This window comes from Scleropages formosus, chromosome 1 (assembly GCF_900964775.1).
Source record: "Scleropages formosus chromosome 1, fSclFor1.1, whole genome shotgun sequence".
Lineage (NCBI taxonomy): Eukaryota > Metazoa > Chordata > Actinopteri > Osteoglossiformes > Osteoglossidae > Scleropages > Scleropages formosus.
In genome coordinates this window covers 28,511,417-28,535,310 of record NC_041806.1, presented here as the reverse complement: position 1 = coordinate 28,535,310, position 23,894 = coordinate 28,511,417, and the positions used below count along the sequence as shown (strand labels likewise).

The 23,894-nt window shown below is 39.5% G+C and overlaps 1 protein-coding gene across 2 annotated transcripts; it reads left to right on the top strand.

The window, feature by feature from the left end:
• The first annotated feature begins 485 nt into the window (after window positions 1-485).
• papola (poly(A) polymerase alpha) lies at window positions 486-22,963 on the top strand. 2 transcript variants are annotated; one of them, XM_018735225.1, is made up of 23 exons: window positions 486-669; window positions 3,662-3,832; window positions 4,100-4,166; window positions 6,918-6,999; window positions 7,342-7,451; window positions 7,580-7,633; window positions 8,271-8,382; window positions 8,705-8,794; window positions 10,152-10,290; window positions 11,793-11,865; window positions 12,073-12,193; window positions 12,766-12,850; window positions 15,681-15,734; window positions 16,090-16,209; window positions 16,386-16,495; window positions 16,805-16,926; window positions 17,812-17,948; window positions 19,616-19,680; window positions 19,770-19,957; window positions 20,272-20,346; window positions 21,008-21,061; window positions 21,278-21,325; window positions 22,143-22,963. In XM_018735225.1, the coding sequence occupies exons 1-23, from the start codon at window positions 662-664 to the stop codon at window positions 22,236-22,238; spliced, it is 2,181 nt and encodes a 726-aa protein (XP_018590741.1). In that variant the 5' UTR covers window positions 486-661; the 3' UTR covers window positions 22,239-22,963. The 2 variants fall into 2 exon arrangements, with proteins under 2 accessions (XP_018590741.1, XP_018590742.1); XM_018735226.1 differs by lacking the exons at window positions 21,008-21,061; window positions 21,278-21,325; window positions 22,143-22,963 and having other exon boundaries at window positions 19,770-19,934; window positions 20,272-20,328.
• The last annotated feature ends 931 nt before the right edge of the window (window positions 22,964-23,894 follow it).

The window sequence follows — 23,894 nt, the reverse complement described above, 5'->3', positions numbered from 1 at the left end:
TTTGGGATGGGGTGAGGGGTATTTGGGATTTTAGGAGGGATGGAATATTGGTGGCATGGTTGGTTTGTGTCCAGCCCCCTTTGATTTTGAACATCTTTCCCTGTGTATTATTCTATGTATCAGTAAACTTCCTGGCATCGTTCACGTTACTGTGTAATTGATATTACATGTCTGGTTTGATCAAGTCATATAAAATATATTTAGCTTTAAAATAAGATATAGTTTGTGGAAATCGGTTCAGCATTGCCTAAGTTAGAAGATTATTTAGGAGAGAGGTTGAGCGCATACAAAGCCTTGCGCTTTCGTTTACGAGCGTTAATCATTTTTCCAAGATGGCGGACGACTGCCAGATTGTGTGGGGCCTGTCTATGTACTATAACTTCTATGACTCAAACACGTCCACTTTTGTAAGCGCCATATTGCACCGCCCCTTCGACTCTCAAATTCCCGCTGAGGGAGCGTTACGGATTACGTCACCGCGCTTGTACGACGTGGACGTCAAGGTTGCCTCTGGAAGAGTGCGCCGCCATGTTGAGTAGAAACAAAAGCAAAGTGTCTTCAGCTTTCTAAACCCAGAATACGCATAGCTGGTATATCAAAAAAGGAAAACATGAGCGGGGTGTTTTGGGGGGTATAGACTTTTTTTCCTACTGGAGATACCATGCCATTGTAAGTATTCCGTGTAACGTGATGGACAGCGCTGCGGCATGATTGGAACACTCTCTCTGCTTGTGACAAGGACAGAACGCCTATTTCATTCTCTGCCGATGAGGCCGCTCAGTTTGTCTTGCGCTCCACTGCTTTGAGGTGTCAGGCTTTTTCCGTTTGAGCTCGTTCTCCATTAGCCGTCCGTGAAGCTCCGCAGTAGAACGCGCTTCGTGTCGCGTGGCCCTGCTGCTGTTCTTTCCCGCGGCTGCGCGCGCGCAAACCCCGCTTTGTTCACTGACGGACACATTGTAGCAGCGAGCTTCTTGTTAAACACGCGCACGCAGACGCGTTACACACACGTGTGGCGCATAAATGCGCTCTGCGGCCGCCTCTCGGCATGTCGGCGGACAAGGTTACAACCGCCGAAACGCCGTCAACCTGACTGAGCGTTCAAGCAACGAGCAGTCGGCGATGGCCGATGATGTCCCCCCCGAATACTACTAGTCACTAGTGCTGGACTTTTTGTAAACACAGGGAGGTTGGGAGTACACTTCTAACACAGTGCTAAATAAAATAGCTAACTATATATTTTATTTATTATTATGTGTACCAGATGTGGGCACCGCGAAAGTAACCTGGCTTTTGTTTTTGTGCGCTTCACACGGTCGGGGTACGGAGAGCTCGCGGCATGTAAACTTTGCTGTTTACGAAACACAGCAGACAGTAGTGTGGCGTGTGTGCCGGGGCATGAGGTACAGTTGACAGTTGTGTTGTCGTCAGTGGAGCGTCGCGGTGCAAGGGAGCCACGTTGGGCGTCACTCTCTCTTCCACTGTACTAATAATAACAATAATATAATAACTGTCGATCAAATTACTTTACCTCTCCTTTTGTTTTCTCCCCACTTAGCTCAGTCTGTTTCTCCCCCCACTAATATTGGGACAGCTGATAGCGTAGTGATCAGAGCTGCTGCCTTTGTTTGTGGAGGCGAGGGTTGTAGTTTCGATTCCCATCTGGCTGTGTAGTACCCTTGAGCAGGGTACTTTACCCTTAATGGCTCCAGTGAAATGACCCAGTTGCCTAAATGGGTAAATAAGTGTGCATTGCATTGGAGAAACACATTGGCTAAATGAATAAATGTAAAAACAGGTTGAAAAATGTTATCCCTTAAGTACTACTTGTTTAAGTGGACAGTTTCTATTGATCAGGCACTTGTACATAACATATGCATTGATGTTAATAATGTCCAATGACTACATTCCTATTCTCATACAGTAACGTTGAACAGACGAGCAGTGGGACGGAACGATACTTTGAAGCACATTCAGAACTGTGCACGTTAAGCCACAGTGTTGCAGTAGCCTTGTGAGGGCTGTCCATCCATGTCACGCACTGAGATGTTACTTATCTGTAACTTAGCATCCTGTGGACATCAGTCAGATACTTATCAGTGCATATGGGGAAGACTGACCCAAAAATGCAAACAAAAACATAAACATTGATCAGAAATGTCTGTTTTGCCCCTCTTAAATCACATCTTCTGCAAAAGAAAACTTGCATAAATCCAAATGTCAGACTTTCTAATTGAGACTGGACTAATACATGTATGGCACCTGAGAAGTTTGAGATGCATGTAGGATTAATACATACAATTCCGGAATACAAGATGATTGTTGTGTGTTATGGTATTGTACATTAAGACGCAGAGTAAATGAACAGGACGGCTCGCTGTCTGCTCTGCTCGCTTCATTCTGTAAAAATGTTTGTGGTGCAATGGTTGTAAGTCTCAATTGGATTTCTTCATTATGGGGCAGCATTTGCTATTATACATACATACAAAACTGAGAATATTGATATTGGAAAACTAATAGCATTGCTAATGAGTCAAACAGGAGTGTGAAAAACACTGTCCCAGGCAGCATGCTTTAATAGCTGCCTGGCTGATTTCTCAATTTAAGCATCGTGTTCAAGCAAACACCTGCAGAGCCTGACCTAAAAGTTGTGAAGTACAACTGCATAAGTCTAATTTGAGGTCATATGTATTGTTTCACTTCTTTTAGTTCATGAAGAAAAATAAGTCAGGCAGTCTGATAAAATGCTTGCTACAACTAAATAGTCTTGCTCCGCTTAACGACGTTTCGCTTAACGGCTCACCGCATATACGACAGTGGTCCCATAAGATTATAATGGAGCTGAAAAATTGTTATCGACTAGCAATGTTGTAGCGCAGTGTGTTACTCACATGTTCGTAGGAGTGCTGGTACAAACAAACTTACTGCGCTACCAGTTATATAAAAGTATAGCACATGCAATTATGTACAGTACAGAATACTTGATAATGATAATAAACACCTATGTTACTGGGTTATGTATTTACTGTACTTTTTATCATTATTTTCGAGTGTACTCTTTCTACTTATATGCTGTGTTATGCCGGCAACGGCGTCATAAATATCATGCTTACCGCATCTCTTGACTGCATCGAGGATATACCATCTAGGTTTTTATAAGTACACACTATGATGTTAGCACAATGACGAAATTGCTTAACGATGCATTTCTCAGAACATATCCCCGTCGTTAAGCAACACATATCTGTACTTAGTTTAGCACTGAAGTCAAAGATGGACATGGAAACCATCCCAGAAGCTGGATGATACGACAAAATATTTGCATTGTTCGTGTGATCTGAAAAGTGAAATTTAATATTTTGCTGTGTAAATTGTTCCAGCTGTACTAGAGGCAAAGGTGTACTCCCATTTTTTGTTTTGTGTCCATCTCTATGGAGGTACTGCAGTGATGAATCATGTGAAGCGTTAAAATTGCATGAACAGTAAATATTCACTTTGTTTTTGTGTGGGAGTGTAAGTGCAGAAGCCTGAACGCTGGCATACAGTTATAGCAGTTTAACCTTGATTTCTGACTGTTCCGTTAGATTGTTACGGAAAAGTTGCCACTTTTTACATGCAGAATTGTTATTAATGCGCATTCGTTAAATTTTGTGTGTGTTCACAGTCCTGTTGCAAACCAAGTTCAAGCAGCACAGCAACAGCCTAAGCACTATGGGATCACATCCCCCATCAGCCTGGCCCTGCCGAAGGACTCTGATGTGGAACTCACGCGAAAGTTGTGTGAGGCCCTCAAGCCGTACGGCGTGTTTGAAGAAGAGCTTGAGCTGCAGCGCAGGTGACTGCATTTCTGTCAAATTACTTGTGGCGTTGGTGTCAAGTTCAAGTCGGGGGTCTGGCAGGCGCATTCCTGCTTTACAGCATTGTACCAGTCCTTTTGTTTCCTCTTTTAGACATTTCTTTATGGCTTGTGAAAGTAAGCAGTTACAGTTGTGTGGTAAATAGAACACTTAATCTTCATACAATACTATGTGTCTACAATAATATGTAAATGTTTCTAGGTGAGTGATGGACTTACATGCAACTAATGTGTTTTCCATGACAGAATTCTGGTTCTTGGGAAATTAAACACTCTTGTTAAGGAATGGATCAGAGAAATCAGTGAAAAGAAGGTATGACTTTACTCTCTCTCTTTTAAGTAATCAGAGTAGTTACGGGCCCAATTTTTTACTTTTTAACTGGAAAGTAGATCAAAATAACCATTAAATTTTCCATGTCAGCAAAAAGGAGGCAGCTGTTATATACTGCTGGTGCTCTTTAGTGTGGTGATGGTGGGCATGATGGTGGAAGTTGAGAGGCTCTGTGAGGGAGCGTGAGGGAAGGCAGAATATAGCGAAGAGGAAGGCAAGATAACTCCAGGACTTGAGCTTCTTCCTCCTCCACTGTAACAGTAAAGGAGAACAGTTTCGGAGCAGTACCTGGGTCAAAGTACGATAGAACACTTTGCTTTCCTCTCTGATCCCCAAACGATGAGGTGTGTCTGCTGTCAAACTGTCCAATAACAGGTTGTACCCAAGGCACACCTGGGAGCGGGTGCAGCGTGCCCCACGTATCTTCGCAGTTGGGTAGCAGCTGCTGTAGCTGCACTAGGTTGAATCGAAACTCAGACGCTCTTGGCAGATCCAAAATCCGTCAAATTTTAGCAACACTTTTGGCATATGCGAATTTTACGGAAACAAAAGAAGTGAAAGAAACGCAGCACATAAGCTTTATTTTATGTGTATATGTGTTGCTGCCCGCAAGTCTCGGCACACTTGAGAGAGACGTGATAGTTAAAGATTGTGCAATACTACATGTGTACCACTATACACTTGATATTCAAATCACCACTTAAATGATTTGCGCATATATTCACGTATGGATTACAAAGTGAAATGCATTATTCCTACTTTGTAACACTTTGCATATAATGTATGTCACTGTGGTATTTATCTTAGTAGAACCCGATTTGTATAAGTTCACATATATGCAGCTTGTTTTGACTTTTTAACTGGAAACACTTATACTGATATTAACGAAATGTTTACTCTTACCAGTATTTAATCTGAGCGTAAACCAATGTTTGTTGAATTGCTGAAAAGGACTCCTGTGTGCAAAGTTGAAACCAAATATTCGTTTTTATCTTTTAATTGATACGTGCATGAGGATTAGTGAGAGAGAGAGTTTCCATTGTAATTTTAATTGAAAGCCAAATCCACGTTCTTTCGGGTTTATATGTTTAAATGCACATTGGACGGATGGGAATTTCGATGAGCTCCGTCCTCCGTCACATCGCTTAGCTGCACGTAGCACAGGAGTTTGAGGGAGGTGGGAGTGAAGCAGGAGCACATGACCTTCATGCTGCTCTCAGCTACCGTGGCGAAAATTCTGGAGTGCAGTTTTATATTCTGGACTGTGGTAACATGCTCTACACACTCTGCTTTTTGGCCTTTCAGCTTTCTTCACTCTTTCTCATACGTGTTTTTCACATGGCGTAGCCATGATGCAGTAAGAAAAAAGAGGTGGGGAAGTAAGAGTAATTGCAGAGACGGCAAGCAGACGTGCTCACAGTATACCTGCAGAGTTGATGGCCTGTTGGGCTTTCATGCAAGTGTCTCACACACAAGCATAAAGGAGCCTTTAAAGGAGGAAATATGCTATTTTGTGACTTGGAGTTCCTACTGCCCCCCAGTTGCTTTTTGTAATTGTGAAAAACTTTTTACATAAATAGAAAACTGGTATTAAAATACATTCTTCTAAGTGCAGATTTTCATAAGTGAAATGGTGTGTTTCAACAAGGGTAAACTAAAAAGTATCTACTGTTCGCTGCATTCATTTCTGTAAACATTTTGGATATTTTTTGACCTCACGTATGAAACATAGTCAGTGTGAATCTTTTCTAGCAATCAGAATGCATGGAAAGTGAATGACTAAACATTTAGTGGCTCCAAAGTAAAGACAAAGTAAGCAAGCATATGGCGGGATGCCTTTACTTCATGAAGAAGTTTGACATCGGAAATATGGGTGAGTCTGCACTGAAACACACATGAAAGGAAGTAAACCTTGTGGACCAGAGGAAAGCGAGGAAGTGAGCAGTTCTTTGTATAATTCCAGTATGTTCCAGTGCCAGCAGATGAGCTATCAGCAGTGCTGGTGTAGGCCGAGTTGTACTGTTGTGACATAGCCATTAGTGTCTTCATAGCTGACTGGAAGTGATTGTGTAAAATGCACAGTCCTCTGGATGCTAAGTGTGGTGGTCAAGCATTATCCACAGAGGTGATGCAAGGATGTGGTCATACTTTTTTCAGGAAATATTTCCTGATAGTGACGTAGCCAAGTAATGTACATGTGGGAGAGCGTAAAAGTGTGTACTTGTTTTGGCCTTGCACCATGTTCTAGTACTCACAAAATATGATGTTAGTCTTTTTTTTATGGCTCACTTGACTCACGTAAATGAAGTGGTGTGATTGTGCATGCTGCACTTGTGACAGCACGTTCAGTACCACATCTACGGTATACCTGTAAAAATTTTCAGCCATTACCATTCTCCAGCACACACTTCTTGCTTCTTAAGCATTTGTTGTGCTCACTAGCGTAAGATCACGGATGGTTTAGACTTCATATTGCTTTCTATTAGGTTTGTGTCGTTTTGCCGTGGATGTTAAGCACTGAGTCCTTAACTTCTGGTCCTGCTTTTTTTTTTTTCTTTTTGCTTGTTCCTGGTGGCAGGTTATGAAAAGTCCCACAATTTGAAAATGACCAAAGTGTACAAAGCCTGATAGTAAATTCAGAATGGTTTCTAGGAATTATAGTATGATACTGACATCTTTCTAAATCTTTACCCCCTTTAATGGGTCAAATCTCTGTGTTCTTATTCTAAATAGAATCTGCCAGCATCCTTAATAGAAAATGTTGGTGGAAAGATATTCACATTTGGATCATACAGGCTAGGAGTTCATACAAAAGGTAAATTATGTTTGTTTATTACTGATTTTGCAGTTTATCATTAAGGGTAGCTGCTTTATTTTACTGGTGAAAATATGCAACTGAACGTGCAGGTATTTGATGTGTATCTGTATTTGTTCAGATGGGTTGTATGTAATGATATTTATGAACTAATCTTACTGAGCATAAATTGTTTTGCTTATCTTAATATAAAGTGTGTCTTAAAGTGTTATCTTACCATTTTATAGCACTATGAAGGGTGTAAATACCTCCTTTCTTTAATATTAATAGGACTTTGCAAGTTTTATTTATTTTTTGGTCAGTGTTTTATGTGTGATGCAGCTCATTTTGGCTCTTTTTAAGGTGCTGACATTGATGCCCTCTGTGTTGCCCCACGCCATGTGGATCGTTCGGACTTCTTCACTTCTTTTTACGAGAAATTGAAAGAGCAGGAGGAGGTTAAGGACTTGAGGGTAAGAAACGATACTATATCATAGAGTGTTTCACTGGTTTTATGGGACATGTTGTAATTAAACCACTAATTACTGTTGAAAGAAGTAATTGTTGCTCCTTTGACTTTTGTCTTTGCTTCCTTTTATAGGCTGTGGAAGAAGCATTTGTTCCCGTAATAAAATTGTCTTTTGATGGCATTGAGGTATTTTAAATAGATGTTTTTTGCCTTATTAATTTTTTGAAAGAGAAAAGACTTTTTCTCTGTACCACCCCTAACATACCTGACTTCTGAACTTTGACCTCCGTACCCAAAGCCCCCCCATCCAGATGGACACCGGCCACTTTCATATGGGTTGCAGAGGTTCTCCTCTCATGTCACTGACAGTCTCTGCTGAAACCTCACTTAAATCGGTGTTCACCCCAAGTATAGCTGCTGTATTTCTTTAATACATTGCATATTGAGCTACATTATGTCACACTACCCTTGTGTTCCACAGTTATTGCTCAAAAAAAGCCTTACTCTTTTGCATTATCCTCTGTAAAGTCTGTTAACATTTCTATTTATTGAACTGAACATATCACTGCACTTTATCCCAGAGTGTTTTCAGTTTTGTAGCTTGTTATTCTAAATTATTTTAGTAGTGATAATATGTTGTCCTCTGTTCACACCGTGGTCCAGGAGAAATGCAGTTTCACTCCTATGTATGCCCTGAACATACAGTGGGAATGACAGTAAAGTTGACATTGACTGATATGTTAAAACAAATTATGTTTCACAGTTTGTGGGGAATTTTCATAGTGTGGTTAAATCTTTATTATGCCTTTCTTTTTTACATTAGATTGATATCCTGTTTGCCCGGTTAGCTCTACAAACAATTCCTGAATCCCTGGACCTCCGAGATGATGGTTTACTGAAGAATTTAGACATACGTTGTATTCGAAGTCTTAATGGTAACTATATACTGTCTGTTGTGTATGTGTCTAAATATATTATTTTTTTTTTAAAACACATTTTGTACTCAACTGTGACAGTTATTTTAAGGGGATGAATACTTACTATTCAGTTAACTGACAGGTTAAAGCAGACTTTTTCCCCCTCTCCTTTGCACCTTTGAGGGGTCAAGTACTTGAATAAGATACATTTTTTTGTAATTTAATTCTAAAGATTGTCATGAAAGAGAATGTCATGTGTACATTTGCTTTGCATATTTCCCATAGGACTAGACATGTGAATGATGCTTTTTGCTCAAAGTGTTCCTGCTCTGTTTGCCAGGCTGCAGGGTCACAGATGAAATCCTGCACCTGGTGCCCAACATTGAGAACTTCAGACTAACGCTGCGGGCCATAAAGTTGTGGGCAAAGCGTATGTATTTAAAAGCTAACAGTTTTCTCTGAACATCAGTTGAAATTGACTTGAAAGTATTTGCTCCCTCAGTACTTCATTTCCCTGTTAATATTACAGAGCACTTGTGGTTGGTTTAGAGCTTAATACAGGTGCTTCTCAAGGTGCAACATGTGCAACTCACATCCACACAGACCGAAGACGAAGGAAATGGAAGTGAGAAAACTGACAACTGCGTCTCGTATTTGGTAGCACAGCCTCCAGTCAACACAAGTGCACTGAAGAACTTTATGTAGCCATACATGAGCTCCCTGCAGCCCTGCATCGGCTCTGTGACCCTCTCTTTTACTGCAGACTGCTCAAGTTCTCCCAGATTTGAAGGGTTCCTACTCTTCGCCACTGGCTTCCCGTCTCTTTTCAGGATTTCAGTCGGCTATAGATCTGGGTCATTGTTGGCCACTTTAGAATATTCCAGCATTTTGAATAATTTTTGGCTGCTTTCTGCGACGTGTTTTGCGTCTCTGTTGTGCCGAAAGACCCATGACCTTCGGTGGATATCCAGCTTTTGAGACTAAGTTTGACATTGTACTCCACAAAGCCTTGATATTCTTCTGACTTTGTGATGCAATGCATACATTTAAGGAACCCAGTTCCAGAGGCAGTGAAGCAACCTTGAATCATCACTGAGCCTCCTCCATGCTTTGCTGTAAGGAAGGTATTCTTTCCTTTAAAGGCTGCATGGTGTTTTCTGTAAACACAGAGATGGTGTGCACTATGCAAAAGCTCGAATGTGATCTAGTCAGCCTTCAGGACATTATCCCATGTTCAGCTGTGTGTGGCAAATCGCACTCGGGCTTTCTTATGTCTGTCTCTCTCAGCAGTGGGCTCCTCCGGGGTCTCCTACCACAAAGAAAAGGACACCTTTCTTGCAGTGAAACATGCAGGCGGTTCAGTGATGTGTTGCCACGTCTGGCTCAGGGTGCTTTGAATGTGTACATGGCATCATGGAGTCACGAGTGTCGTACCCAGTGGCAAGACCCTAATTACATCTATCCCACATTCTTATGTCTGTTTTTCGTTGGAATTAGACTGAACACGACGTTTATATTCTGAGAAGATGTTAACAATTGGAAAGTCTTTGAATTTAGTGACTTACTCCAATTATAATGTAGTCATATGTGAAGGTAACCAAATTAATCTTGTCAGCTTTCTCCTTATGAATGTGTATGTTGTATCTTTGAAAAATGGTACATTCCCACTTACCTCTGCTGTACTTCTTCATTCTTACGCACATCCATATTTCATTGTAATGTGTGAGTATCATTTCACATCCGAAATAATTCCAGGATTCAGGGACAAACATGTCTTATGCTTGCAGGTCACAATATTTACTCCAACATTCTTGGCTTCCTGGGTGGTGTGTCCTGGGCGATGCTGGTTGCTCGTACCTGCCAGCTGTATCCCAACGCCGTGGCCTCCACACTGGTGCACAAGTTTTTTCTGGTCTTCTCCAAGTGGTGAGCATTTTCCCATATTGCTATTAACTGTCTGTGTGTAGCCGTACTGTGTTACACCTGCAAGGGGCTCAGATCATTATTTTTAAAATTCTTGTTTTGTAGCAGGTTATTGCCCTTTCGGGGTATTGAGAGTCAGTCTAATGTTTTAAAAAAATCATTGCACACCTTGAGAGATAGTAGAGTGAACTAGTGATCCTTTTTATGTGTTAAAGGAGAAGAAACACAGGAAGTTCGCAGGCAGAGGCCACATGGATGCTTTGTGGTCTGTCAGTCAGGAGAGGTAGTGAGGGGACCATGATACCCTTGCTCAAGCTACTTAATGCAAGTTACCCCAATACAATTTGTAGCTACAAAAAATAACTAATTTGCTTTGGATGTAGATATGAAGAAAGACATAAAAATGACAATTCACAGTGACACATGGCGTGCGGTGATGCGTGGTGGAATTAGGCAGTTTTTTCCACAAACCCTTGTGTTTTATTTGGAGCTCAGCACAGGTGCATCTTGAGTTGTGACATGTGCAACTGACAGGCACCTGGACTTGAGAGAAAGCAAGGAACACTGACTAACTGGCAGCATCTGCATTAACAGCAGGCACTGAAGTGCACACGCTCAACTCCTCATTCTTTCGACTTAAATACCATCTGAGACTCACTCATCACTGGTTGCTGTGACTAAGAGCCAATTTCAAAAGCATCGCATGTGAGACAAGGTACAGCCTCCATGGGCTACCAGTCCATGACAGGGCGGTCACACACAATCATTGGCTCACGTGCGCAGAGTTTAGTCACTAATCCGTGTGCAACACTTGTCTTTGCACTGTGGAGAAAACTGGAGCGTGTACCAAGAAGTATGTAGAGAGGTGGCAAACTACATACATCCTTATCGGGGTTCCAACGTATATGTGAACCCACAGCCCAGAAGCAGTGAGGCACCCTTCATTTATACATAAAAAACAGCAAAAGTATTCGTTCTGCTATCCTTCGTGCTGATATATGAGTACTGCTTTCTCTTTTTTGGGGTCGTGACCTAAGCAGTACTGGTTGAAGCATGAGCAGAAGCTTTGCTATTTTTCTACCTTTTAACAAATGCTTCATGTTGAAAAGACTCAATATATGAGAGAAAACATAAAAAAAGTGAAACTAATGTACACGTATACATTGTCTGAAATCACCTGTCCTGAACGGGGTCGCGGTGAGCCGGAGCGTAACCGGCAACACAGGGTACAAGGCTGAAGGGAGAGGGGACACGCCCAGGATGGGATGCCAGTCCGTCGCAAGGCACCCCAAGCAGAGCTTGAACCCCAGACCCGCCAGAGAGCGGGACCCAGCCAAAGCCACCGCGCCCCCAACTCTGAAACTAATGTAGCAAATCAGTAAAAGTACAAGGGTTTGCGAAGCAGTTTGTAATTGTTGTTTCTTCAGGAAGAGCATGCATGATGTCTTCTTAAACCCATAGAGTGCTGTGGAATAGTGTGTGTTGACTCAGTGTGGTATCTTTAGGGAGTGGCCTAATCCAGTTCTGCTGAAGCAACCTGAGGAGTGCAACCTCAACCTCCAAGTCTGGGACCCGAGGGTACCTTCTGTCTCATCATATGAGTTGTTAGAATGATATTAGTATAGCAGTGCATCTTTAGAATGCTGGAATCTTGAGTAGGTTGTACACATGGCCCTTGCTCTTCACTTTTACTGAGTGTGTACTATAGTGATTTTCCTGTTGAACATACATGGTGAGACACAAGTGTTCAGGTATAAAAAGTCATATTTAATTTAACTGTTTTAGGTGACTCCCAGTGACCGCTACCATTTGATGCCAATCATCACTCCAGCCTACCCCCAGCAGAATTCGACGTACAATGTGTCAGCATCTACCCGCACAGTTATGATCGAGGAATTCAAACAGGGTTAGTCTAACAGGGATGCATAGCCACTGTTGAGAAGTGTTCTTCTGGAGGATACTTCTCACTTCTTAAGTATTATTCATTATTTTTGGGACATATCATGTCGGTTATGTGGTTCTTCCCCCTCCAGCCATGTGATGTTTTTAGCTCCACAGTTGTCAGTTCAGGAATTAATTCTTTGTAATATGACATTTACATTGTGTTTACATTTATTCATTTAGCAGATGCTTTTCTCCAAAGTGGTACACATCTCCGAGAGCACTACAAAAAATGCATTGCAGCAACAGATGGAGAGATCTAGATGCAGACTTGTGATTCTTGAGTAGTCAATTTGTCACATAACACCATATAAACCAGTATACTTTACACATAACAATGTTATGTATGCACACCTGAATATATTTTACAGAATTAAATTATTAATCTTTTAAAGATTAAACATTTACATAGACAGTTTTCAGTCTTGTTTTCTAGTTTGTTACTGTGATTTCTCGCAGCAGATACGTAACTAGTGCTGTAAGAAGTGCAGCCTGAGCTCTGCTTGAAAGTTGAGTTGACCTTTTCTCTTTTTACAGGTCTTGCCATCACAGATGAAATTATGCTGAATAAAGCAGACTGGTCCAAACTATTTGAAGCACCAAACTTCTTTCAGAAATACAAGTATGTATTAAACTGCTTATCCTGTTGGACATACATGGTGAGACAGAAGTGTTTCAATAAAGATTATTTTTTTTCAAAAATACCCGCACACTCTTTTAGCATATGTAACATGTTTTTCTTTTTTGTTAAATTTGTGATCCATTACATGGCGATTTGAAATAAAGACATACACTTGCAGATAAGGCTCCCAAGGTTTTATTCTGATTTTGGGGAAAACGATGAAATAATCCATAATCACCCTTTTGTTTACAAATCCTTGTAGAATTTATGTCGAAAAAGCTGTGATAATAATATGCAGTAATGGGGCTGTTCAGTGCCTTAATATCAGAATTAAAGGTAGGTACAGCGGTTGTATAGTGTCCGATTCAGTGCTGCATTTTGATTGTTTTTATTTTATTTCCTACTTGTTCCTTATTGTACATATAATTCCAAATAAAATGTTTTAGTTCCCAGTTCCCAGCACTATGTATTTCTTGTTAGTCTGTTTCAGTAGACATTTACAATTTTCCATTTTTTATTTTAATATACTTAAAATATACTTTACACAGCACAAATCATGGGTAAGCTGTTCTACTGAACAATTTGCTAACATTCCTGTGCTTTACTGTATAATTGAAAAAAATAAAATCCTTGGACAATTTTCAAGTATGCATATTTCAAAGTTAATAGCAGAATTATTTAATTGTTTCATAGTGTACAACACTGACATGTTTTATTCTGGGAGGAAGTATATTCTCAGCCTGTGTGACTTGGGCATTGGTGGAGTGGGTGTCCTCAGATAAGGTCTACCTGATACACCTCATCATTAATACACCATTCTTAGCAAAATGGTCAGTTGCTGAGCTGTGTGTTGGTACCTTTTGTAAATATACAGCAAACAAGTTACACACCGTACCACTTTAAGTTCCTTTGGATATACATTTTGCTTGTTTTCCAGTGTTTAAATGAACATATAGACAAATTGAATAATTGGCTCTTTGCAACCTGCTTGCTTTCTGGAGCCACGTTCTAAACGTTTTTATCAGCGAAAGTATCTTGTTACTCTCTTCCCTGTCGTAGGAGACGCTTGCCAGCTTGTCACGTACAACAACTTCTGGGTTTAACAAAGAAAGATTTATAAACTAATTTTCCAGAAATTTTTTTTGTTTATCTTGTTGTCAGAGGACTTTCGTGAAGATCTCTCTTGATATTTTGGGGTAAATCTTTGTAGTTTGCGAGTTTTCTTTTTTCCCGACGCCTGCGTACGGTGACTACTGTATATGAATTACAAGGCATAGTGTTTTACTTTTTAGTAGATTCTATCGGGAGTTACTTTGTTGCACAAAGTACTTTTAAAGTAGTTTTAAATCTTATGTGCAAATAATTGATAAATGTTCTTGTCACAGATATGTCAATAAGGCACTAATTTATGATACACATGTAGTTCTGTGTATACATTTACCTTAATCCTGTGTGTGAAATTGCAGTTTTTGGTAGTAAATACTCCTTCCAGCTCAGCCTTGCCATACAGGTAATTTTGTCACATTGCTACGATGTGTCCAAAGAAAGGTGATATTTCTTGTGCATTACCCAGGGTTTATTAGAGAATGTCACGGCTCTTACTCGGGATGTTCTGGGAATTTCAGGTCCCCTTTTGCCAAGCTGAAGTCCTCATTAGCCCCTTCAACATAACAATGAAGTAATAAATATTGCTGAGTTGAGTCCATTAGTGCAACACCAGCATGTGGATTTATGTACGTTCTTTGTAATAAATAAAATCTATATTTCTGTCTCAGACCTTTTTATTTGCCACTCTGAAATCTTTTCCAAAATAGTTCTTATACTGCCTTGTTCTTATAATGTTAAAAATTTCTGTGTATATACCTGGTGTTAACTGACTTCTGGAACATGAGATCGATTGTTTTTTTTCCAGGATTTGTGTTTTAGCGTTTGTTTTCATTTTTTTTAATCTCTGATTTTTGTTCTATTCTGTTAATATGAATTTGTGTCACTTGAGGACAATGCCTTTCAGCTACACAATCATTTGTATGAAAGTATGAATGATATACTTTTAGGAAAAATGAACCACACTTTTAGTTTAAAAATCAGAATGCAGATCAGTTTTTTGAAATTTAGTTAATTTATTTGATATTCTAAGATTTTTGAATTTTGTACTTGTGAGAATTTCTACAAAATTAGAAGTTTCAAGCCATAATAAGCTTAACACCAAAGAGTGTCTGTATTATTTCCCCTTGTAATTTATATCTGTCACTAAAAAGTCTTTTTATGCTGTTTTCGGTTATTTCTATACTTTATGTAATAGAGCAAAAAATCTGCGTTATGCGCTTGTTCACGCAGCACTGGCATGTGTCTTTCCTTGTCCAGTGTTACCATACAGCGTGTCTTCATTCTGATTAAGGGTATACATTAGAGATGGATGGATGGATAGTAATGTATAGAGGTACGATTATCACAGTACAGATGAAATGAAACTAGTCTGTGACGCATTTGAAGGGACACATCAACTCCTGCTTCCCACAGTAGATTGCCATATGCTTCTCAGTGTGGAATGCGAGCATGTAAAAGCCTTGTTTTTGTGTTGTTAAAGTAACAGATGTGTTTGCAGGTACACTGGAAGGCTGTATGTTTCTGGACAAAGAAGGCATTGAGGACATGTCCCAGCTCCACTCTGGCTCCCCTTAGGCTGGGGTCTCAGTCCTCCAGCCTACCTTGCTATTCACACCCGCCTGCGGGTGAACAGCTTCAGTTTGTTTATCTTTTTTGTTTGTTTGTGTCACACTCAGCTCTGTTTGGAGGATGTAATGGCATTGTTCTGTTTTTATGTTCCAAGGCATTATATAGTGTTGCTAGCAAGTGCACCGACTGAGAAACTGCACTTGGAGTGGTGAGTAACCCGTGTGCACTCTCGCCTCGAACCTCTTACAGGAACAAGTGCTAGGGAATGACTTGTGCTTTTCTCTGCTTGCTCTGTGGTGTTGTTCATGTCATGTTGTCCAATGACAAAGTGGAAGAAAGTGGCCCACCTGGTACTGTAACAAGTGTGTGGTCCAGTCAGGCTCTTGGGTTCAGTTTATCAGCAAGGTTCCGCATGTATTTCACTTTGTTCTATGACAGGGACCTTCCCCTTCCTTGTACCCTCATGTTTTTCTATCAGTGTTTACTGCCAGTACTGCTCTACGGATCTAAATTCATACATTTCTGCTTTTAACAGAGGGCTTTGTGTTTTATTTTGCTGGCAGGGTTGGCTTGGTTGAGTCAAAAATTCGAATTTTGGTCGGAAACCTCGAAAAAAATGACTTCATCACTCTCGCCCACGTGAATCCGCAGTCATTTCCTGGCCCCAAGAATGGCACAGAAAAGTAAGTTCCCTGTTCACAGATGAACATCTGTCTTGTTGAGATGTAGATATGAATTGTTTTAGACAATACATTGTTTGTGACTTAATTCACATTTTTCTCCTTACATTTTCAGATGATGCTTTTATTGTGGTATTTAATTATAGATTTTGACATTGAACCTTTTTCCTTTGAAATAGGGAAGAATTCAGCACTATGTGGGTGATAGGGATCGTTTTTAAGAAGATGGAGGGGTCAGAGAACCTCAACGTTGATCTGACGTACGACATCCAGTCATTCACAGACACAGGTAATATGGGCAGTCACTGTGCAGTGAGATTTGAAACCTCTTCAGTTCAAATAATATTGCATTGTGTAAGGACAACACAATTTATTTTCATTCAACCTCAGAGAGGACTTGAAACTTTTTCCCCCCTTTATTTATTTATTTATTTATTTATTTATTTATTAATTACATATGAACACTCTATTTTGCCATGTAATCATTCATATTCTTACCATTTCATGTAATTGCATTTACAATACTTTGTTGGCTAATGTCACTTAATAAATTACATTTTAAGCACTTTGTCCATTTAAACTGGCTTAACTGCTCTAGTCTACAGGCAGGCGATCAGCAGTAAGATGTTTGAACCTGACATGAAGATCACAGCTATGCATGTGAAGAGAAAGCAGCTGCACCAGCTGTTGCCAAACTTTGTTATTCAAAAACGGAGAAAGGTAAGAGGAGTTTGCCATTCATCTTTTTGAGCATTGGTAATTTTGTCCTGTACCTGAATGGCAGGTTCATGTCTGTCCACAACTTGTCTCACCTGCCCTTATCCATGACCAGATGTTTTGTGGTTTTCTCCAAACTACTCATCTTCTTTGTGCTAAACATTGTTTCAACTATACAAATACATTTTAGTGCTCCATTTTATGGGTTAACATAGTTAACATCCATATAGCCACCATATTATCCACCCTGTCAGTCCGTTTTCGATCCTAGCCTGCTGTGTGGTTTGTCATGCATACCATGTTTCAGCTGTCACCAAACACAGGAATCCAACAGTTACACCTTCCTGTATAGCCCTGGTACATGTTGCAAATGATCCTAAAATATTAATTTGCCTGGAAATGACATGTGTGTAATTAGTGTCTAAAGTGATGGTTGCTGTTGCTACCGTTATTATTACTACTAGTCTGGCTGATGCATTTGACCAAAGTAAAGGTTCTTGAAAAGTTACAAGACAAAAATCGCATGGTTATGATGCAGGATGGAATATTGTGCTGCAGAAACACACTCAATCCAGGACTACACCAGATACGACTGTCAGGATGAAATGAGATAAAATTAAACGGAGGCAAGAACCAACAGTCGGTTTAAACCCTGGCTTAAAACTCTTCCCAAATCATGATGATGTGTTCCACCCAAACAGTGATTAATTAATGAGTCTAAAGCTGGGATAGAACAGAAGCTCATTTTCAGAAGGGAAGATTAGATGCCCTCACTTACAAGCACAACTCATCAAAAAGGAAGAGCTAGCAGAGTTGAGAGTTGCTGTTTTAGAGAGCTCTCACTTTGAGCTGTTACGGGTAACGGATGGATGCTTTCTTGTATAACAGCACTCCACAGATGGGGTACGCTTTATAACAGACACCAGCTTGGATCTATCCCTGGATGGCGACAGCAGCATGTCTGTGCCCTCTCCCACAGCCCTGTCAAAGACCTGCACCTTTATTGGCACTGCCAGTCCGCCAGGGTAAGTTGCCACATCCTTCTCAGTAGCTGTGATAAATCCTAAATCATACATTTCAATTCAGTTTATTTTTATAGAGTGCTCTTCTCACGCAGTGACACAGAGCGCTTTAACAAAGGCATGTAAGGCAAAAAAAAAAAAAAACATCAGAACAAAGACAGCTGGCTGCAGACTATAGCAATACAATGCTTTTATAAAGCTATAAGTATATCTATTGACCACAGAGGAAAGGAACAAAAACTCCCAGCTGGAAGTCGAGGGAGAAAAAATAAAACCTCGGGGGGTCTAAATGCCAGTGGCTGCCCACCCCTTCTGGGCATTCTAGATTAAATGAGCAGAGGGTCTGTATAAAAGGGTTAATGAGCTCGTTCCCAAAAATAAAGTATAATGTCACTAAATTCGTTTGTCAACCGAATGCAGCGTCTAAAAAAAAAAAAAAAAAATATCGACACGCACCTTCCGCACCCTCTGGTGCTCTTCCGAATAGTTGTGACATGTTTGGGGCACACTCCTGTGGTGTGACATCATTGTGCAGGGCACGTGAGTATTATTAACAAAACAGAGGGGAAGAAAATAAAAAATACCTTTATTGTACTGTTACATAGCTCTAAACATCATTCACTGGTAATAAAAACATGCCCTTATTATCATGCATTATTTAAATATGTTAAAAGTAATACAATACATGGTTCTACTGTTCTACTAATAGTAATATTACATTTACATTTATTCATTTAGCAGATGATTTTCTCCAAGTGGATGTAAATCTCATTGTGTATTATGCAGCAATAATAATAATAATACACACACACACACACACACACACACATTTTCTGAACCGCTTGTCCCATGCGGGGTCTCGGGGGGCCGGAGCCTACCCAGCAACACACAGGGCGTAAGGCCGGAGGAGGAGGGGACACACCCAGGACGGGACGCCAGTCCGCCACAAGGCACCCCAAGCGGGACTCGAACCCCAGACCCACCGGAGAGCAGGACCCGGTCCAACCCACTGCGCCACTGTGCCTCATTATTATTATTATTATTATTATTATTATTATTATTAATAACAACATTATTATTATTATTATTATTAATAATAATAATAATAATAATAATAATAATAAGAAGAATAATGCAGTACAAGAAATTAATTCCTTCAGCTTATTTGTTTTTCAATGTAAATCTTTGATTCTGGCTGGGACGCATACCAATGTCAAGTTTAAGGCTTTGAAACCCTATGTGTTACCTATCGAGGGAGGGTATTAATTTTCTTAGGGCGTAACTTCAAAGATTTGTGTACCGAAAAGTTGTATATCGAGGGATACCTGTACGTATTTTAAAATACTGTTTGAGTATCCATTTCCATGTTATTTACTTTGCGGGTGCTTTTATTCTGAGTGCTTTATATGTCAGGAGTAGCAGATATAATACAGCCATTGTGTCGTTTAAAGGCAAATTATTATTATTAATTTCAAGAGCTGAAATACACTTGCAAAAGTTGAATCTTCACTTTGCTTTGAAACAAGCCTATGTTATTATGTAATAGTGGCAGAAAGCACTGTTGGGTGCAAAAGTGTAACAATTAATAAAAAAAAAAATAATAATATTCAATTATTGTTCAATATTCATTACAATTTCTCAGTTGTTCTTATGTCTCATTTCATTTGAAGGCATAGTCCTCCTGCTCTTCTGACTGCCGCCCATGACACTCTGGCCACTGGGGAAACTGCTGGAGGTCCGTGTTACAACATTGCTTTTCTTTGCTTACCTTTTCATGGCACCGCACCCCATGTTCCCACCTAACCGAGTGCATGTTTATGTCAGGAGTCCCGGAGTGCTCTAGGCCAGCACCAGTGTCAGCTGCAGCATCAGCCATGCCCAAACACACTCCAAGTCGGACGCTACCGTACACATGTGTTAGCCACACCTCTTCGCCCAGCAGACCTCACCCAGAGAAGAGGACTGCTTCCCCTCAGCTCAGTGATGCAGGCAAGAGGCTCAAAGGCGATGAGGTCAATATTTGTCAATATTTGCCATGGCTTAGCTCCAACTCAACAAGTTCCTCAGAGTAACCTAACCCAAAATTTTCCTGTATTGCGCTTAATGGTGATGTTATTTTTGTTATAGCCTTGCGATAAGCTGCCCTGATATTCTTTTTGATTTGTGTTTAGTTGACGGTTCTGTGAGCAGTTTACGAGCTTTGTATTTTGTATCATCTGTTTTCCTCTGTACATACAGCTATGTAAATTTTGTCATATGAACTACAGTTGCTATTTTATAATTACAGTAATACACCACCATCTGCACCATCTTTTCATTGTCTTAGGGTGAAAGAATGGACATGGCAGAGTGTGGAGACAACAACAAGGTGAAGAGCAGTCTCAGGTTGATGGAACAAAATGTAAGCACTAAAATGATCATTTCATTATTTTTTAGTCTCCTGTTTTAAGTTTGACCTTCATTTACTCCTGCCTCTACTTTCAGACTTTTTTTTTAGAGTAATCCAATGGTTTAAGAAATGTCAAAATGTGCCTGTATTGTGTCCATGAACTATCTTCACTGCCTTCCTTCTCGAAGATTTTCTCCGAATGTTTCCTTTCCTAACTGCATGTTCCTCATATGTAGCAATGTGCTATTGATATAATGTGATTTTATGGATTTAATCTTCAGTAGAGCATTCTCTAGCAAATCCTGACATAGACCTCTGTGACACCTCTATCAGTAGCTAGTACTTAACAAGTCTGCTAATGACTTACCTAACAACAGCTCTTATTTCTCATGTCTGTCTTAAGAAGAACTCTACTTGGGACACACTAGTCCTTCCCCCCTTTGTCTTATGACATGTTATCTTATTGTTAGTGTTGTTCTGCCCAGGTCTTTTAAAACCGTGGTTTTCTGAAATTTTTGTGTATAGCGCTTTTTTTGCTATTAACTACACCTTTTGAAGGTGACTAATTTTATATAAAATGCTTTGTGCACTGTTTACATTGAAGTGCTACAAGTTTTTCTTCTTTTTTTGCTGAATGTTTTGACTGAAACTGTATGAATATCTTCACCTTCAGAGTTTTGAGGAAAGGGTTTCCCAGAGTGATGTGAAGATGGATGTCGAAAGTAAGGTAGGTGTTTAATCACATTACTCCTTCAAATACTGAGCTTAAGGTACTTTAATATGTCATGCACCTGAATCGAAATGAAGACTGAAAATACCCACATTGTGAAAAGAAGATTGAGATTTCTGAAAAGTCAATGGTAAATGAATATAGTGAAAATTGTTCCGTTTTGTTGTGCTCTTTATGAAACTTGTTTTTTGTGCTCTTCTCACCTTCCTGCAGGAGCTGTGTAAAGAGGAAAATGCTGCCTCTCAAATCACTGTTGCACAGGTGGGAGTATAGAAACATCTTATTGGTTGCTAGTTTGAATATAATATGGGCAAATGGAAGAATATGCCCTGATCTTTATATGCACATTTTTAAACCCCTTTCAAGGAAATGTACTGTTATTTATTCTTCTCTGTTTTCTGCATGAAGTACACATACAGAATTGTGGTCACATTTATTGACATCCAAGCGCTATTAACCATATCTTTAAAAAAAAAAAAAAAAATTACTCTTAAAACTACACTTAAAACGAATTAATGACATTTCATAGCTTAGCTTTTTTTCTGTAGGAAAGAAGTGTTGCAGAAGAATCAGGCACCCAAGAAGCAGTACTTAACCTTTAGAGATTATACCCCCTCAAAATGCTTCTTGAGTATCAGTTGACTTGCTGCATCATTGCTAAGTTCTTTTGGATTTATTTTTAAGAGATGGGTATCAGTAAACATGATCACTACTGTATATATAGTATATTGGTCTGTGGGTTACAGGCTTAAGGAAATTATTAAATGCAAGAGATTTGCACCAAGTATTAAACATGTCAATTTTGTTTGACAGTTAACTTGTCTAATTACTTTTGATTAAAAATAAAAATTTAAAAAAGCAGTTTTGTGTATCAGAAGGACTGTAATCCCTACACAGTTCACCTGATGTAGATTTATGTACCTCCATATTAAAGCTTGACAGTCTACTTTTTATTAAAAAACAAAACTGTTATCATTTCATTTTAAATCCATTGTGCCTGGAGTACAGAGCTAAAAAATAAATAGCGCCTTGCTGTCGAAATACTCTATGATTTTTGCTTTGTTTTTGTGCACTCCAGAGAATGTCCAATACAGACCTCTCAGAGGGACCCCCTCTACCAGCCAATCCCATTCCAGTGGTGAAGAACTCCATTAAGCTGCGCCTCAGCAGGTAGAACATGAGCACAGTTCCCCCAAAGGCCCCTGGGAACACAGACCAAGCTGCTTCAGAGAACGGTGGCAGCGGCAGGCGCTGCGTCTGCACACAGGGACCTTTTGGTGCAGGGTCCACTCTCGCCCATAAAGGGGCAGCCCATACTCTGCAAGTCTAAATGGTGTTACCTCTATACCAGTAGTCCCACTGCTCAGTAATAATGCACAATTTTGATGTCATATCCTCAAATCAGTGATGTATGTATGCAGAAGTCCCTCCCAAAATGTTCATATTAGATACTAATGGTGGCTACATTGTATGGTCATGATTTTTTTTTTTTTTCCCCATCCCAAAAGTGAGTCATCTTGTGCAGTGTTTAAAAACACTAATCTCTGTAGACACTTGACACCCTTTAATTATCACTGTCTTTTTGTATAAAGTTGTTCCATCGGATTATAATGATGGGTAATGAATGACTGGAGTAACTGGTAAGTAGAAAATCTCAAATTGGATAAAACACCTTCATTACAAACAGGTCAGCTTGAGAATATATCCATTTTAGTGAACATGCTTTTTGTCCTTTGATTTCTTGGGGAGATGTGATATTATTGAGTGATGGAAAGGGGAGTTCTCCCTCAAAATTCTCATATTATTCCAGACAATAATTGTACTGACTTGGAACATTGACTCAGTTTAGGGATCTTTCTCACATTCATATAATTGCAGTATACCTCAAGCTTTCTCATGGAAACATACACATTTTTCTTCATTGGAAACTTTATTGCTGGGGGGGGTGAGTCTGGTAAAATTCATACATTGAATAAAAAGGATGATCTAAAACTGCATTCTTTTGGTGCACAAGAGTAATTATGTTAATCTTAAAAGTTTGATTGCTTGAAAACTAATAAATGGAGAGCAAAGAATGATTTCAACAGTAAGAGTGTTTTTTTTCCTCCCTCATTTTAAGGCATTGTTTGTGTCTTGGATTTTACATGTATTGTGTTGATAATTGATGAAAGAGGATATGCTTTGTCATTTGTGTTGATATTGTGGACATTGATAGACAATACTGCGGAATTAATGAGCTAACACCAGGTACTCAAAGAATCACCAATTGCATCTTAGTAGAGCACTTTGATATTTGCTCCCCTTTTCAGTTTCAAAGTAGATTTTTTAAGGCTTATTTGTAAGGACAAGGTGTTTTCAGAAATAAAAAATACAATTCTGTAAATGTACATTGTATTTCTATGCTGTTTCTCAAATTACTGTTTTGAAAATCAAGCTCTGTGACCACTTGCCACTGTCTGAACTAATATAACTGCTGTAGTATTTCTGCACTTAGTATATTGTTTAAAACTTTTTTGCAACCGCAGCAACACTGGCTCATAGTGACATACAAAATATGGTAACAATACAGGGTAAAGTAGGAACTACAACAAGCATAAATTAAATATTACAATGCTTCCTAGGAATGTTCAGTTGCCACTATCAAAATCAGTTGTCTGAAAAACCCATGAGTTGTCCTTCACATCAAATTTATCTGAAGAAACTTCAATCATCTCCCATAAAGAGAGAAATGAGTAACTACAAAATGCTAACAGTGAATGGATTAAACTGAGACTTTGAAAGATTTCAATGAAATTAGACAATTTTCATTTAGTATATTTCAGCATATTAA